The sequence below is a fragment of the Periophthalmus magnuspinnatus genome, chromosome 9 (genome assembly GCF_009829125.3).
Source record: "Periophthalmus magnuspinnatus isolate fPerMag1 chromosome 9, fPerMag1.2.pri, whole genome shotgun sequence".
NCBI classification, from domain to species: Eukaryota; Metazoa; Chordata; class Actinopteri; order Gobiiformes; family Gobiidae; genus Periophthalmus; species Periophthalmus magnuspinnatus.
Genome location: NC_047134.1, coordinates 27,554,169 through 27,573,018, shown reverse-complemented (window position 1 = coordinate 27,573,018; position 18,850 = coordinate 27,554,169). Strand labels below are relative to the sequence as shown.

The 18,850-nt window shown below is 38.8% G+C and overlaps 1 protein-coding gene across 1 annotated transcript in view; it reads right to left on the bottom strand.

Moving 5' to 3' along the window:
- Positions 1-5,683: 5,683 nt before the first annotated feature.
- frmd3 (FERM domain containing 3) overlaps positions 5,684-18,850 on the bottom strand; it is a 69,062-nt gene continuing 55,895 nt past the window's right edge. Inside the window, exons 14-15 of the mRNA XM_033972591.2 lie at positions 7,209-7,416; positions 5,684-6,609 (exon numbers count right to left, since the gene is read on the bottom strand). Of these exons, the coding sequence (XP_033828482.2) occupies positions 6,141-6,609; positions 7,209-7,416 (677 nt within the window). The 3' untranslated portion in view covers positions 5,684-6,140. The remainder of the gene's footprint in view (positions 6,610-7,208; positions 7,417-18,850) is intronic.

Here is an 18,850-nt window from a genome sequence, read left to right as displayed (position 1 = left end):
GCAAAGTTAATAACACCTCTATGGAGAGAAGCAGGTGGCAGAAACCCTCAACTGAAAAGTTACATACTGCACCTTTAATATGGCATTTTTTTGGGACCAAATCCCTAACAAAATATATGGTTCAACATTTGGGGATTTTATTTCTTTCAAAAACAGCAAATTGGTATAAGCCTCTTAAAATATGACATAAACTTGTAGAAAAAGAAGGTTGTGAAGTGAACGCAGCCTATACAGTCTGAAACATGCACAAAACCAAATATAGAGCCACATCTGTGCTGTCTTTGCATAAAAGAGACCTGAGATCGTATTGACAACAAATACACTTAAAGGTCTTGTATTATGCATTATTTACACATTTGAACTATATACAAACTGATTCACACACTTTAAATAAATGCATTATAACATCTAAAAATACTTTAAATTAGAAAACAAAACAATTGGATGGATGAATGTTACATAATTAAAAGGGTACCACTTTTTAATAAGTACACCTTAATTTGCCTTAAAGAGGGGGTATTATAATTCCATTTGTATATTTATGACAAATTGCGGGAGCATAGGTGACGTAGGCTTTTGGGCTAACCACTGGACAGAATCTTATAGCTCACTGTACAGAGGGTTCGAAAAGGGTCCTCGCTAAAACAAAACTGAGATTGCTAAATTACTCATGCTTGGATGACATCCAAAACCTCTTCATGCATGTTTCTGATGACAGAATGTTATAACATGGTAGAAAGCTAAAAAAAAAATCAATTTTCCATAATACCCCCTCTTTAATTAATTTTTTTTGGACATGGTTACCGGTGGAGAGCGTAAGGACTCGCCCTGCCTATGGAGGGAATACATTTTAAAGGAGGCTGAAAACAATAGCTGTCATTTTCAAAGTTACCTATAGCCAATTTAACAAAACAGTTTGAGCCATGGCAAAAGCAGTGTTTAGTGAAAATAAAAACACAGGATCAGTTTTTGGATCACCACCTAATATAAGGTGAAAGTATTATGATAGAAACCTAAATAGAGGGTTAATCAAACCAGTGTGAATGAAACAAAACACAACTGCAGGTATGTTTTTGATGTTTTTGAACATAAAAATAAGTACATTTAACATAATATAGGACCTTTAATGGTATTTTTGATCTATTTTAGTCCAATTCAAGATTTGGTTTAGTAGCAGATACTTGACTCTTGCTGCTACCCCAAATGTTCTCAGATATGACGTCACTCTGTAATACTGAAGACACAATAGACAAAGACAAAATAATCACAGTATTGTAAATAAATATAATAAATAGAAAAAATACAATGATTTAGTGAGCTCAAAACAAGAGTGATACATGTTACAGACCATTTAAAGCTGCTATAGAATAATTCTCTCTGTGCGACGTGACAAAACGCTGTTTCAAAAGTAAAGTAAAGGACAGGACAGGCTAATGACTTACACTGCAAAAATATATCTACAGAAGTTTAAAATGAGTTTTTTGGAAGCAGCATCTTGTTTTGAGTAGGTTTAACTAGTTTATGACCTAGTAAGTCTTGAAATATCCTTTGCAATTGAAAAATCAAAATCACTAGTTAGCAGATCGCAAATGTTTTTGAAGTACCATAATTTCCTTTACAAACAGCATCTCCTGTTTTATTCTGCATAAAGACGACTAACCCTGTAGTTTAGATCTGTATGCGTATGTTCAGATTCAGGGGTCTAATAAGCCAATAAATCAAGTCATTTTAACTCCTGTAGATTTGCAGCTCGACAGACCATATTAATGGTCATTTGTAATAGTTAGCATGTTAGCTTTGCATTGCTAATGAGTTACAAATAGCAAGAGCATAGTAAAAGCTAAAGAGGACGTGCCGATACAGGAGGCCATGGAACAGTCTAGAGGTCCAATGTTTTCATTTCTCTAAAACATAGAACATGCATTTATTCTAAAACATCAGGACAGCCAAAAGGAGGAAGAACAGAGACTGGAAAATTAGCCACAATTCAAGTTTTCTACGGATGAAGCATGCACTCTTCAAAATGGAGGACAGGATAAAATCTACAAAACTATACAGTCGTTAGAAAGCTCAGAGCTAAAGTGATGGGTTAGCATGGCCTGGCGGAGCAGGGCTATGACGATACTGAACAAGAAGGGAGGGAAATGAATCTATATATCAGTTTTGAATCTAATTATGAAATACCAACAGATCCCCACCCTTTCTTAACAACAGACAAGACAGTACAAATACCTCTGTTTTATAGATGTTTACATATGTGTGCAGTGCAGAGGCATCAGTGTTATGTGTAACGCCCAAAACACACTGCAAGCAAAACGGCAAGAGGGTGGAGGGGGGTCCTCACAATTTTTTCTCTTTCTGATTAATTGTAATGTTATCCAGTCGGCTAACGTTCAGTGCAACATTTTTCATAATTTGAAATACATTTTTAGGGCCCTAACATGATTATCCAATCACAAAGCAGAATAAGCCTCACATAAGTCTTTCATTTGAGTTTCAGTTTTAATGCTGAAATCCAGTTGTTTTAAACAGGCATGGTCTGTGCATGCCTCATGTGACATGGAGGAAAGGGCACACGCCACATACAGTTCCTTTAAAGAGATTTAAAAATATTTAGGTCTTTAGGTATATTTTGCTGCACTTTTGGTGCTGCATAATTAGTCAAATTAGACAAAAGTGGTTATTCAAATATGATGCCTCAGCCCCTGAGTGTGGTGGCCAATCAGGTTCTGGGGGAACCTGTGTCTGATCATGCAGCAGGAGTATGTGAAGACAACATACTGAGTGCCTTTTGTCTTGGGTAAATCTGTCCTGGCCTCTACTCTTACCTGGTTTTGTTAGTGCTTGCAGTGTGTTTAAAGCCTAATGCTCTTTGTGAGTGTTGGCCCTTCTCTGGTTCAGCGGTTTGTGCTGAATGTGCTATAGTAAGAAAATAAACTGCATATGTCCTCTATGCATAAAGCTACAGACGCTTCAGTCTACAGAGAGTCAAAGCAGACGAGAGGTAACCACTGAGAGGATGGTCCAATGCTACTGTCATGTACACACAGCCACTATGCCAATGAGCAAGACACTGGACAGAACACATGCCATGGACATGATATGACGCCACCTAGAGGCTAAATACGAGTACATACATTTACAGGAACAAGACTTTTACACATGGAGAATGTGCATGATGCATTTTCACATACAGCACAAATGTCATTTATGTGAACGCTCTTTTCCTGAGGATTCAGTCCATAACATATTCCTTATTTCATATCTTTACAGTTTATACTTAAAGGTACACTGTGGAACTTTTCTGGTGGAGGGTTTTCATGGAAATGTTATTTCTTTGCCTGGAATGGTCGACAGCATGGCATTAAAGTTCCATGGAGATAATCCAGTCCAGCCACCAGGCAGATCAGTGGAGAGGCAAGTCCAATCACAGTAATGCATGTTTTTGCTTGTATCTTTATTACACTTCTATGACATTAACTGCTAACACATGGCAAATGAAGTTGATCTTATATTGTTTTGAAAATGTTATATTTACAGAAAAAGACCTATTAACATGTTTTATAATTTTAATTTCCATTTTTGAAGCTCTACTCCCTTTGCTCTCGATGCTAAGTCACTCCCCTTGAGAGCACGATCACAATACAATCAGTGCTGTGTCCTGCTACTGACACTACTGCACATTGTATCTGGTTTGTGAAGTTGTAATGTATTGCTTTGTATCATGCTTTTGTATGTTTATGAAAAATTGCCGTGTGGATGGATGACGTAGACTTGTGGGCGGAGCATTGCACAAAATCTTACAGCTACCGAGGAAACAAGATTATAACATGGTAGAAAGCTCCAAAAATCAATTGCACGTAATACCCCCTCTTTAAAGAGCAAAAACACCTGTAACTGAATAAATGCAAGATAGATAAGCTTAATGCCATACTGTGTAACATGCCAAGCAAAACAATAACATCTCCATGAAACAAGGAGGTGGTGGACCTTCCATCAGAAAAAGTTACATAGTGTACCTTTAAAGTTCTACATATATATAACATTGTTTTCCCTTCAGTCCACATATATTCAAATATTTGCTCTTAAAATAAATAAAGCATATATTTAGTCAGCAACAAACACAGTTTTGTTAAATACTTTTTAAATTGTCCCTTCATGTTTCCATCGACCACAAACCACTTTTTAAACTTAACTTAACCATTCTGCCTTTATTTCTCATTCAGCTATATCGTATTAGCTTGACCAGCCAATACATACTCATCTATACGAAGTCTGGGACCGGGTCTTATCTCCCCGATTCCTGATGATTGACAGGCGGGTTAACCAATTAGAGAAATGCATGGTTTGTTTGTGTCAAAACATATATGGTGATTTAGAGAATGACTATAGTTTTAAAACAGAGCTGGAGGACAGGTCAGGACTCTATGGTAGAATTCCTGTTTAACTGTCAGTTTACAGATTTCCTGACTTGGTTAATATCTCTGCAATTACTATGCCTATCCACATGAAACAAAAACTGGCACCAAAGTTCAACATCTTCTCTGTCAGTATAAATAAACAAAGGTGAAATTATGTTTTGAAAATAGCTTCAGAAAGTGGTGCTAATATTTAACCCCAACAATGTGATTGTTGTCAGCTGAAAGGACAGTAAGATTAATTAGGATTAATATAAAAGTTTGTGGAGCCAATAACAAATAATGCTAAGATTCGACATCTGGGATTATAAATTTGGATATTTCTTTCAAAATCTTCCATAGAGTTACAATGGCTGCTGCCCTCCATCTGAAATTATGACATCAAATACAACAACCTTCTGGATTGCAAAGACTGGATCAAGCTAATATGTTATGCTAACTGTTATACATATATTTGAATGCTAGTGAATTAACATACACCAGACAACACTTAAAGCCAAATGAGACACTTGTTTTTTACACAGACTTCCTCTCGCTGTGTTTAAAATGACATCACATAATCTGCTGAGGAGTGTGGCTTTGTGCTATAAGCTCCATAGGAAAACGGTACCCGCTAAGCTAACGCTAACGGTAGCCTCAAAAATAGTTATAATCATTTCCCCAAACCAACCACACCCCAGTATGTTTTAACAAATTTCCTTTTTTTGACGTCTTTTGTAAACTCTTAAATTTCAAAATAAGCTCAAAGTTCTGACTGAAAAATTCCTGAAAGATCAGATCACATAAAAATGTACAAAACGTTAAAAATAACTTTGTAGATTCATATTAATTATTATCAATATTCCTCTTGTTTTATGAATCCGATGCAGTCTGTATGTAGGTAACTGCTGGGCGTCACTCCATCATGACTGACAGACTCTGAAGGCGTGGACCAATCAGAAAAGGTTAGGGATGCTTTGGAGTCGTCTCATTGGCTGGTCAGCGTCAGGAGTGAAAATCAGGAAACGCAGGACTTTTCTTGCCTTATCAGTCCAATAGTCAGTGTTTACGTCTGTCTCACAACTCATTGAATCTTAATTAAAACTGTCATGGTGTTCCTTAACCCTAACAGTACATAACAGCATACAAATCAAAGACTGAGAATACTTTACACCTCACTATGCGACTCCTGCCCGACACGCCATCTGAGCGCCTCTCCTATTTTTGACTCTAGGGAACACATGTGGCCACCGGACCGGAGCTGCACCGCGCGCAGTCTGAGCCCAGGGTTAGAGTCCATAAAGATGTTTTACACCATCTAAACAACACTTTGACAATCCGCCTCTTATTCACAATGTTATGAGCAAAACAGCTGATGGGAGCAGATGGATGGGGGCTCCACTGAGATCCAGTCAACTTCTCAACTGGAAGTGCAAGACAAGTAAAAGCAGGCTAGTTGTTATCGTCACTGACTGTTTTAAATCTTGTCATAACACTTACAGGTGAGATGAAATTCAAGCATTACAAATACATTTAAAAAGGCAAAGCGTTTTGGGTTTCATGAAAGGCGCTGTTTAATCCAACGCATCGTTATTGTTATTATTTTAAGACTGTGCTTAAGACTGAATGAGCTGTGAGCCAGACGTTGTGGTTGTTTCTGCAGTAGTAGTTGTACTAGTAACAGTACTAATAGTAGTAGTACCAGAAGTAGTAATAGCAGTAGTAGCAGTAGAAGTAGTGTCTCTAGTCAGACCAGAGGCTCTCCATGGCGTTGCTGATGCTGCACAGCACCCATCTCCGAAGGGGGCAGTAATACTCATAGTGGAATTGCTCAAACTCTGGGGTCTGTCTGATCTCATGGAGGAACGAAACATCAAGGTCAGACTCCAACAGCAGCAGCAGCGTTGGCACGGTAACCAACAACACTCCCATCACCACGGCAACCAGGCGCACCACGCTCCACACACATGACCGCACCCTCTCATTGGATGAGAGCAGGCCCAGGACCCCACCCACGCTCCTGCTGGCAGCCAATCGTGTACGCTCGTAGGCTCTGTCCCGCTCGCGTTCAGCTTCAAGCTGAGCCTGGATGTCTGGGTCAGCGTGGAGCTCTCGTAGCAGCCGTGCGGGGCTCTGGACCGGGGATGAGAAGAGCAGCTCTACCCCCCCTTGGGAGTCCTCCACTGGGGTGGGCAGCAGGCTGGCACACGGGCTGAGGGAGGACACAAGGACATGTTCATCATCAGAGCTGGTAGAGCTGGGATTAATACATTAAAAATAGATTATCACAAATATTGTTTTGGATCTCTATCTGTGGGGTTCAGAATAATAAAAAAATAGAACTTTGGCGCAGGAATTAACAATGTAAAACAAAATATCATAATAATATAATATGATAACAACAATTTAAAGCAGAAAAAAAATATTTTAAAAAAGTTCTTATTGTTAGACTAGTAATTTCACAAAAACATACTTAACATCATTATATTTATATCTTACTACTACTTTTTTCTGAAGTTTGAAGTTTATAATTTGACCTCCTGGTTGGACATGGCCAGATATACATAGAGGTAATTCCATAACTGTTACCTCGCAACCTTAATGTTAACAAGACCCAAGGCATCTAAATTACACAATAGTTATGATTAGACTAATAAAAATAAATTATTTTGTTTTGTGTAAATTGTCCCTTTTTGAAAGGAATTTTCAGTGTTGGAATTTTCCCCACAGACTGATGTAAAACTACGATAAATATTTACCACAGAGACTATCCCACCAAACCAAGTCATAAAGTGTGTATTGTAGAAGTACCTGTAGACGAGCTCAGAGATGGTGAGTGGTTGGCTGCTGTCTTCCTCCTCCTCTTCCTCCTCTTCATCTCTGTCCTGAGTGCGCAGGGTGGAGGTGTCTGAGGGGACATGAGGAGGGGGCTGAGCTGCACTGTCAGGCTTGAGCTCGGGGTCCACAGACAGGGGTATGACTGGAGACAAGGAGGGCACCTCTTTCACTGCAACTGCACCTGAGGAAACAGGAGAGTGTAGAAATGAAGCAGATGTGGTAGAGTTGCCAATGGTTTTACTCAAGCAAGCGTAACGTTACTTCAAAATAATATTACTCAAGTAGTAACTTAAAGACCTAACATCTAACATAACATGCCAGGACATAACATCAAATTTATAATTTGCAGTTAAAGAAGACTTATTGTGCTTGTGTCTGCTATAGAGTTATAATGTATTTTTATGATCATCATGTTATAGTTTGCAGTTTTTAAATATTCATCTAAAATGTCTTAACAAAAGAAAAAGAGCAGACATCACATCACAACTTGGAGAGGGTAAATGAAAAAAGCAAACATCTATAGCATGGTTAAAAGCTTTGAAAAATTGATTTTCCAGAATATTTCTGTCCTTTGTGCCTACTTTGTGAATTATGTAATATTTTGTTCTTCAAATTACATTAAAGTAAACACAAAAATTAGACAAACTAAATCATATCTAAAGGAGCACTGCAAGAAACACAAATGTTCAGATCATTTCATACTGGGAACATAAAGCTTTTGCCACTTGTAGACCTACGCAGTGAGAAGAGTAACTAAAACGTTTACTCAAGTAGGAATACTGTTACTTCAGTAAAAATATTGCTCAAGCAGGAGTAAAAGTATGCTGCCAGGAAAATACTCTGAAAAGTACAATTTCTTCAAAAAGTTACTTGAGTAAATTTAACTGAGCACTACCCACCTTTGCAAATGAAAGTCTAAAAAAAGTGTGAACTGATCTGTGGGTGAAAGAATAATAAGGTTGTTGCAGTTGTGATTAACTATTTAAAACAATTATTATCTTTTGAATGTGAAAAAGTCCTCAAAATTAGCCTACTGGACATTGCATCTGAAATGTAGCCAGCCTATTATGTATTTATATGATGAAACTGTAGTTGATCATATTGGCCACAGGATGGTGCTGCAAACCCACTCACTAAGCACCTGACAAAGAGTGAAATAATAATTGTCTCTATGAAGGGGAGGATATCGAGGCCACTGCAGAGTTACCACGGCAACAATGTCAAACCTGTCGAAGAATTCACCTTATTGAAAATCTAGCTGATAAAACATGAGATAAACAACAGCAAGAAAGAGTGTTGACAGTTGCCACGGAAACAGTCAGGCAAATGCCAAAGACTGAAAGCACCAAGGCTGAGATAAGAACAGATGAATGTGTGTGTGTGTGTGTGTGGGTGTGTGTGTGTGTGTGTGTGTGTGTGTGGGTGTGTGGGGGTGTGTGTGTGTGTGTGTGTGTGTATATATATATATATATATATATATATATATATATATATATATATATTAAAGACCCTGTATTTGATTTTTTTCCATGTATTTGAGCAAAAAATATGTCCCAGAAGAGATGCTCTTGAGGTTAAAATAAGTCAGCTGTGTACTGTCTGCATATAATTATAATGTATTTTGTTGTCCAATAATCAGGAAGTGCACGTTAGCATGCTAGTCTTTTTCCTGCCCTTGAAAGTTGGGAAAAGTGTTTATAAACTCATCTCTGATATAATTATGATTATAATTATCTGAATTCTCAAGGTACGTGAGGAATAACTTTGGACCAATGAAAAAAAAAAAAAAAGGTGGACAATGCAGCTTTTCTGGTCGGGGAGTCGTCTCCATGGAGATTTGCCTGGGATGTTTCACAGTATATTAACTTATCTATCTTCTATCTTATCTATTTCATTGCCTAAAAATATATTGACATATATATTAACATTCTTACTTTAATTGGATACCATATTGTGCAAAGTTCTCGGCAAAACAATGATATCTCCATGGAGACAAGCAAGTGCAGAGCCTTCACCAGAAAAGTTACATAGTGAGGTTTTAAGTAAGAGTAACATTTTGGGTGAACATACTGGCCAACTCAAGTAGTAATGCATTCCCAAAAACTTGAAACCTCAATAACATCTGCCATCAATGCAAATGCAACAGGTTCAGTCTCCTCCAAACTGTTCTCTCAAACAGAAAACACTCTGTTCCACCTTGTGATGTCATGTGGTAATACAGAAAGCACTCCAATGTGTTTTTAAACTCCATTCACCTTCATTAGAATCATTTGGATAATTAAAATTGCCCATCTCTACTAAACAAAAGGTAAAAGGCAGCTGTTAATGTGAAAACTACCACTTGACACAAGGTGGAACAGAGCATTTGGAGATGTGGACAGATTGAGAATAAAGGGTTAGTCAAACGTAAGGATGAAATAAAACACAACTCCAGGTATGTTTTTTATGGGGTAGCAACATTATAACATGTCTTAAAGCTCACAAGAGTCAATTTTGGGTAATATAGGACCTTTAAGTCTTACCAACTTATTTAATATTGTCGACATGGAGCTTTTCTCACTGGTAAACGTGAAGTGCATTTGACAGATTAATATATTTTTCTAATTATGACTTGATTTGATGGGATAGTAACATCTTAAATCTAATGATGTTAACTATGTTTTAGTGGAGTGGGTAGTCTAACCTTTCATACGCACTTTGAGGGATGGGCAACTCAAACTGTTATTCAAATAAGAGTTCTGTTACTTCTAAAAATACCACGTTAAAAGTATGTTGTGATAAATAAACAAGGCGCTACATTCACTTGGACACTTGAGGAGGAGGGCAGAGGGCCAGTGGTGACAGGAGTCTTTATCGTCGTCACTGAGTCCTAAACACTTCACCAAAAATATTTACTGACAACTTTACAACACAATATATCGGTTTGGTTGGTTTTGTTGACAGTTTGTGAGTTGAGATTGTAGTGTTGCGTGAATGGAAAATGGTAAGGTAACGTCTTAAAATACTTCAACAGGAGATACTATGGACTATGTAACTTTACTGGTGGAGGGACTGTTACTTGATTCACTCATATGGAGATGATAATAATAATAATAATAATAATAATAATAATAATAATAATAATAATAATAATAATAATAATAATAATAATAATAATAATAATAATAAACCAGACTTATGTAGCGCTTTTTTGGTCACTCAAAGACGCTTTTACAAACAATAAGAAACTGTAGGTGTGAATCATGGGAGAATGCCAGATTGAACAGGTGCGTTTTTAGTAGTGATTTGAAGTGCTGAAGTGAGTCCGAGTTCCTGATGGGCTGTGGGAGGGAATATCAGAGGGCGGGGGTGGTGGAATTGAAGGCTCTGTTCCCCAAGGTCCAGTGTTTTGTCTTGATGAGGAGAGTGAGGAGGTTGGCGTCGGCTCATCTGAAGTGGCGGGTGGGACAGTGCTGATGAGGGAGGTTGGTGAGATAAGGAGGGGCCAGGTTATGGAGGGATCTTGTATTGGATGCTATATTGTACGGGAGAGATGTTCCGCAGAATGGCTTTAAACGTACAAGCAGACAAGCAGCTGATGCCACCGGGTTACAGGTCAGATTTATGGTGAGGCGCCCGGTTCATAGTTAGAATGTGTATTTTTTAAGTTATTTTTTAAAAGCAACAAAAACATGTGTAATTGACTAAGTGTAAATATTTTTAATGCCATACAGTAGAACATTCAAGGTGCCACTGAATGCACACCCCACCTACGAAAAACGTTAAAGAGTAGCTTTAAACTTCCAGAGGTTTCAAAATGATGAAACAGTAAGGCTGTTGCCGGAGTGATTAACAACCTAAAACGAAACTGTATCTTTTCAATGGGGAAAAGTCCTCAAAATGTCGCTTACAGCACGAAGCTGAACCCCATGATTCCAGTAGCTCCAGATTTGGAAATGCAGAGGGCACAATTCCTCTTGGGGATAATAGAGTGTACAGACTATAATAAAGCAGAGCGTAACATGGCCACGTGAGCAGCACAGGAACCCCTGGGACATCTCGTCTAAATGACTCCATCAGTTTATTATGACACAGCTATTCCGCATATGCACCACACAGTTAGCTTTAGCACGTGAGCATCTAGCTTTAGCACATGCACATTTAGCTTTAGCATGTGGAGTTAGCCTTAACACTTGAACAATTAGCTTTAGCTTTAGCTCATGTTTCAGATAGACACCACACAGTGAAGACAGGTCCCACAGTCTCTGAATGTCTGACACTTACAGCTCAGAGAAGGGTTGCCATAACAAACCTAGCAATGGGCAAACCGCTGTGGAACCTTGTGTCTTACTAAATTAACATTTTTAACATTTAGCCATGTTACTGGCGAATGTTATTTCTTCGTCAATATCTTCTCTGTATAGTGTTTTGCTTAAGACATCTTGCATATTGGAGTAATTTTGGCCTCTCTAAAGTCTGGCGTCAACTGTACATTTTTTCATGTTAGATTGTTGGATGTCACACTACACGATGAATTTAAATCATAAGACAGCACTCGATGGTAAAGGGTCACACTTTTATATAGCACTTTTCCATCTCCAGTCAGCCATTCACACACACATTCATACACCAGTGTACGCAGGCACTGGGGGCGAGGTGGGTTAGGTGTCTTGCCCAAGGACACATCAACAGCATTCATCTGTAAGAGCTGGAATCACACCACCAGCTTGTGGGTCAGTGGAGCTGACTGTTCAACCAATTTTTTATGTCGAGAGTGGGATTTGAACCTTCCAGAGGATAAATACTCTACCAACTGAGCTACTTACTACTAAGTTTGAGCGAATATCAGGCTCCGTGTGGTAACGTCTCCCAATTGCAAAGGTTAGCTGAGGCTAGCGCTACATGCATGAAAAAAAAAAATGGCAGAAGACTTCATACTGACTCAATAATAGCAGATTTTGTGATTTCTACTTATGACCATATAAATTGTGATTATATTGCGATCAGAGCCAACTGCGCTATAAAACCCAGTCTCCAGTCTGAGTGTGGTCGCGTTTGGCACCAGATCAGAGGCGGTAAAGTGGGTCATCCAGTCAGAGGGAGATTCTGTTATGGCTCTGCTCACTGCGCTCCGTCTGTCCAAGTGTCCTTTAGAAGAGGTGACTAGAATATCATCTGATATTTTAGTGTTGTACAGGGACAAAAACAAGACAGGTATTCAGAAACCAACTACTTATTATAAATGCTCTTATGAATAAAATATCTTTATAAGTTATGAAATCATCTTGTTGTAATTTCACTTAATAATCGTGAGGTCTTCAGCCAATCCAGAGTTCAGACATTAGAGGAAAAAAATTGAATATTTTTTTGCAGTATATTGCAATAATGAAAAGTGTTAATGTTCAAATAATGAATGTTGAAAGCCATTTTTGTTTCTTTTAATGAAACAAAAATAAGCCACACCTCCAGGAACCACATAGAAAAGTGAAAATGGATAGAACTGGAGGTATCCTGAGAAGATTTGTCACAGTATTAACCCTCAAACTGCCATTGCATCCATCTGATATAGATTAAAGACGCATTGTAACTTCTCTGATGGGAGATTTGCCACCAGTTTGTCAGATGAAGTCATTTTTCTGTATAATGTTCCACAGTATGGCATTAAACACATCCATCTTGTATGAATTCAATTACAGGAGGTGCTATTACCAAACGATATCTGAGAGAGGGATCACTAAATTTAGTTTTGCCCCATAGTCCAGTGAGGTTCAGCTGGTCTTAAGTTAATTTATTGTAATACATTTTAGATTTAATAGATAAAAAAAACAAAGCAGAACAAGAGCAACTCAAATCGGCCATTTCTGACCACTGCAAAAGAGAGAATCACATTATGGACTGGGCCAGAGCAAATATCATTGGGATAGACGACAACAAACATCGTCGCTGGATTAAGGAGGCAATCGAAATATGGAAACGTGCCCATGGGACCTTAATCCGGGATGAGGGACCTTTTTACTCTCACACACTGGGGATACTATCCTGAAGAACACAGACTACAGATGTCGTCCTGTAGAAAGACGGTGCCAAAACTTGTTTAAATCAGCTCACCGGACACGCCACAGCAACAACAGGTGACCACTCTGAAGTAAAGCGTTAGTGAGCAGTCCAAACTGTCAGGTATGAAAACAAACTAAACCTTGGTCTGTAAAAAGAATCTATTAAAATAAAACAGTTTTGCCCCAGTACAGATGTAAAAGCAGCTCAGGGTCAAAATGAGACTAGACTGTGCTGCCCGGCATCTAATTATAAAGCATTTTCTTGTCCACAAAGGAAGTCAGGCGGGCATGGTGTTAACATGATAGTTATTGTTAGCATTACAGTGATGTGAACTCTTGTCTGACCTCTAAAAGTTGTGAAAAGTGCTTACAAACTCATTGTGGTGAATAACTAGGATGCTCGGAATGTGTAAGATAAGTGAACATTATTTTTAGATCACTGCAAACCGTTTAATTAATTAGTTCTGTTTTTAAGACAGTAAAAACACATACACAGCTTTTAAAACATATTTTTAGAACAATTTTTCCTCTCACACATGCTCCTTACTCTGCTCCAGCAAATGTCTCTCCAGCCCCACACTGGTGCCCGCGATGCACCCGCCCTGCCCCACCAGCCGCACATACACGTCCCGGGCCGTGTGGTTGGCTATGCGCAGATGGAGGCTCCGACGGGTACTGATCTTCACCTGGCACCTCAACGCTTCTGCCACCACAAGGGAGGGTCTTCGCTTCTCCGTGAACACCTCCAGAGGTCCGGTCTCCTCCAGACTCTCTTCACCCAAATCTTGCACTTGGGTCGGGTCACCTCCTCCGGGTTGGGTGGGCCTTGGTTCCAGGACCTCCATCTCTCATTGACGTGCCAGTTGTTGGAGCTTCGAAGGCTGAGTGATGGGAGGGCTGCGTGGGTATATTCACGGACACTGGTGTAGTTCGTTCATGTCAACGCGGTAACAAAGACTCTACGGGCATTAGAGGAGGATCAAGTCCTAAAGCTCCAGTTTCTAAATTTAAACAGTGGTTCTACACAGAGGGGCAGCTAATCTAACTCTGATTACAAGAGGCCAGACCACAGTGGACCAGGAATGTCTACTGTGCACTTTGGACATGGCTGAATATATCTGAACTCTATGCAAATGAATGACATAATCTTAAAGAAGACGTACTGTGCTTGGATCTGCAATATCATTATAATCTACGACACCCGTGGATAATTATGTTAAAATTTGCACATTTTAAATCGCAATATTTATCTAAAACAACGTAATAAAAGAAACAAGTTCGCTGACTCCCGCATTAGAAAACTGCAGTGCCCAGTGGGAGCTGACGCCGCTGTAAACATCATCACAACAAAGATCCGTGCAGTTGTCGGCCCCTCCTATTGATATCAGCAGATCACACTAGCAAGCGATTTTCTTTTTCATTTGGACCAAAATGACTACGTAACGCTGCTGAATCCAACACATATCACCGATTAAGACAATAAAATTCGAGAATGGCATAAGTACGTCACGCTGGGCGTGTGATCGACCATATGGTGTCTTGAAAAAAACAATAAAAGATTACTCAAATATGCACGAATCACTCCAAAAACAACTTTGAGAGGGTAAAAAAGTTGATTTTGCATAATACGTCTGCTTTAATCATAATCAAAATATGACATAGGCTAATCTTTTTCCTGTCAAAGTTGGTTTATGAGTAAAAAAAAACATAACAGTCTAATATGCTCAGTTCTGTTCATAGAGCAACGACTGAGAGAACGGCAAAATTTTAACTGCTAAAATATAAGAATCAATCAGAAAGATCTTGTCTTCAGGGTTAACCAAGGGTGAAAAGGTGCGTTCACAAAAATAATTCAGAATAACTTTTATTTCCATTGTCAGCAAAAAATTCACAAAGTAGGAACTTGCTTCTGCTTTATGGTGCAACATAAAACAATGGATAATAGAAGTAAATATAACCTATGATAAAATAAAAATAAGGGGAGGCATTAAAAATAAAAAAAACTAGACGTTGACTGAATATATAACAAAAATATAAAGTATGGGCAGAACAGCAGTGCAAGATGAAGTATGGTTCAAGTATGGTTCAAGTTTAAAGTGACAGTTATAGAGTGTTCATGAGTCCAGCGGCAGAGAGGGAGAAACTGCTCTTGTGGAGAGAAGTTCTGATCCTCCACACACACTCAACATCAAAACTAAACTGGAACTACACCCAGAACTAGACCTGAACTAAACCAGGACTAGAACAGAACTTTGCATGTTTCTTCTCTTCTCTCTTTCTTTTGCATGAGTTTCAGCTTCCTGTTTATCGGGTCGATTTTGAAGAGTTTTGCCCATTCCTAGATTTAGATTTATTTATTTAAAGGGACAATGCATATTCATGAACATTCAGTATATAAAAAGATGGATTTTCAAGACTGTAACTAAAAAAACATGTTTATATGTTGAGATTGTAAATATGAGGGTTCTACATGTGCGATTACAGTGGCAGGTGTAATTCTAACGTCAGTGGCTGGATTCTGACATTTGTCTTGTTGTCGGCGTGTGGGTCTGTGCAGATAAGAAGAGACCGGCTGAGAAAACATCACAAGGTCAGTGCTCCCCTTGACTGCCGGAGGTTCCTGTTTCTAATATGGGAGATTAGGGCTCTGGATATAGACCTTACTCATCTCAGGACACTGTATCCCAAAGTCCTTGCAGCAGCAGTCCCCGGTGCAGTCTGCAGTTTGTTTTATTTCTTAAAACAAACTGCAGGCCTGAAGTTGTATTTTGTTTAATTTTCACATTACACATTACACATTTACATATTCCTATTTAGGCCATCTCAATTGTCACAGCTTCTAATTCTTGGTCCCACCTAGTGATGTCATTAGCCGGTAATCCAGGAAGTTGTCCTCTGTGTTTTAACGCAGAACAATGTAACTTTCTGGAGATGGCATGTCACCTGCTTGCTTCTATGGAAATACTTTGAAACATTCTACAGGGGGACAGATACATTTTATTTCATACTGTGGAATATTATAGCCAAAGGAACAATATTTCCATGGAGACAAGCAGGTAAAGGACCTTCACCAGGCCAAATAAGAGTCAGGTTTGTGGAGATGCAAGCCTGCTCACAGTAAATAAAATAAAATAAAAGCTATAAGTTATTGTTTTGATTGTTTGATTGTTTTAATTACTTTGCTCCTCAGTTCAATAGTAAAGGCAGTTGTACATGAAATACTGATCATAATTACGTAACATATTACATAAATAACATTGCTTTCTGTACTTTCATAACTTTCAAATTATTAAAAGTTATTTTTATACTTTATTGATAAATCAGTCCTCAAAATCGAAACAGTCTCACTAAATAATGTAATATTGATTTTTGTTATTCCTCTAAAACAGATGGCATCGTGTATGAGCCTGGAGTGAATCTGCTTCTGTCACAGCTCTGCACTGGAACTGAATCCATCTGTGTGACCCTGAGAGGCATTGATCTGACTGTAAACGGGACATGAGCAGAGACTGGGCTGCTGGGAGAGAGAGAAAGAGAGGTAGGAGGGGATAAGGAAGGATAGAGAGAGAAGGTTATGGAGGGAAAGACACAGGGGAGATAGAGGAAACCTGTCAAGAGATAAGTCAGAAGGGTAGAGGAGGAGATGAAGAGAGTAGTAAAGAGGAGAGAGGGAAGACGAAGAGGAAGAGAAGGCTATTTGTGCTATGGAGATGAAGGCCAATGAGAGGGTACGGAAACCTGCCAGGAGACAAGTCTAGCAGGAGGGAGAGGGGGAGAAAGACAGAAGGAAAAGAGGAGAGGGTTAGGGGGCATGAGTGAGGAGAGAAAGAGGAGAGAAAATATGAAGAGAGAAATAGGGAAGGGAGGATGAGGGAAAAGAGAGGGAGGAGAAAGAGCAATGTGACCATGGACAATGTGAAGGGGAATGAGGAGAGAATGAAGAAGGAAGGAGGGGTAGAAAAGAGAGGGAGGGGGAGAGAGAGGGAGGAGTAAGAAAGGTGAGCGAGGGGGCGTGCTGAGGGAGGAGATGGGAGTTGTAATATAAGATGTAAAGACAAAGGTCATGTCCTGTGGATGAAGCACAGACATGAAGCAATAATTCAATATGTACATTCTACTGTTCAAGGCCAGAGCTGCATTCTCCTATAGAAAAAAATGAATACACTGTTTCATGAAGGAAACGACTAGGACAAGCTAGTAAAACATAAGAACTTAGTATTTACGGCTGAAGAAATTCTTGTTGGACACTGGTGTGGCAAAAGCTCTCAAAACTATTACGTATCTCTATGTATCTGATCCAAACTGCACTCACAAGATTACACCTGCAGGGGGAGTTCATGCAAAAAGAACCATTTATACAGAAAAAAACACTACCTGAAACAATGTATTTATATAAACACAAATTAAAAGTAGTGTCCACCATCAATCTGACCAGAACTGAAGAAGCGGCTTGGATGAGCAGCCAAATGTCTTCACTCCTACAACTTTTTGTCCAGTTGACAGATTTAACTTTGGCTTTTACTATATCTAACATCAGATACAAATCGATGCTAAAGCTAGTATCGAAACTACACACTCATTTTTCACAAGTATCGATACTAAAAAAGTGACATTTACAGGACAGAAATTAACGTTTTCTGAATAGCTTTAGAACAGGGGTGTCAAACAAATTTTCTCTGAGGGCCACATCAACAAAATGGTTGCTCTCAAAGGGCCAGATTTAACTGTAAGATAAATGTCACTACGTTTTAATCTTGTTAATTAACCATTTCTATATGTATTGCTTATTCAATTTACAAATATTGCATATGGATTTGCATAGATATGAAAAAATAGCTGTGTAATTGTGCATCTAATTATAAAATGACATTTTAAGACAGTCAGACCATTTAATTTACTTTATCGTGGGCCACATAAAATGACATGGGTTTGGCCCACGGACCTTGAGTTTGACACATGTGCTTTAGAATGATCTTGAGCTGTATCAGAACAAGTATAAGACACATAGACTAGTATATGCCCATGGACCACGGGTAGAAAGTACTACACTTTAATGTTGAAAATCACATTATATCATCTAAACTGCGTGCTTTTTTACTATCATCATGGTATCAGAATCGGTATTGAGTACTGAGTCTTTTCCTTAGTATCGGAATTTTGAAATTTTAGTAAAATGACAAGACAAACACTAATAGAAGATTTAAACTAATGAACAGGACAAAGAAGTTAAACCTTATTAGCTGAAAAATATTGATCTATAGCTAATTTTGAGAGTAACTGGATCATGGATCATAGTGTAAGTTCTCCTGACCTCCTGACCATGTTACACCTAAAATGAAACGTAACCACATCCCACCTTGTCTTTAACGGCTCTCCTCTCATACATTCTGGCCTCATTCTATTTCCACATGTTACAGCGCTCATCAGCGTAACCTCACCCTACCCCGCTTTTGTCTCTTTAGTAACATGATTTATGGCGCTGTCCAATAAGAGGTGGTGGTGCGGTGTGAGGTATAATCAGCCAGTGAAGTGACAGTGAATAATGATAACATGCTGAAGAACCACTACAGGGACATGTTA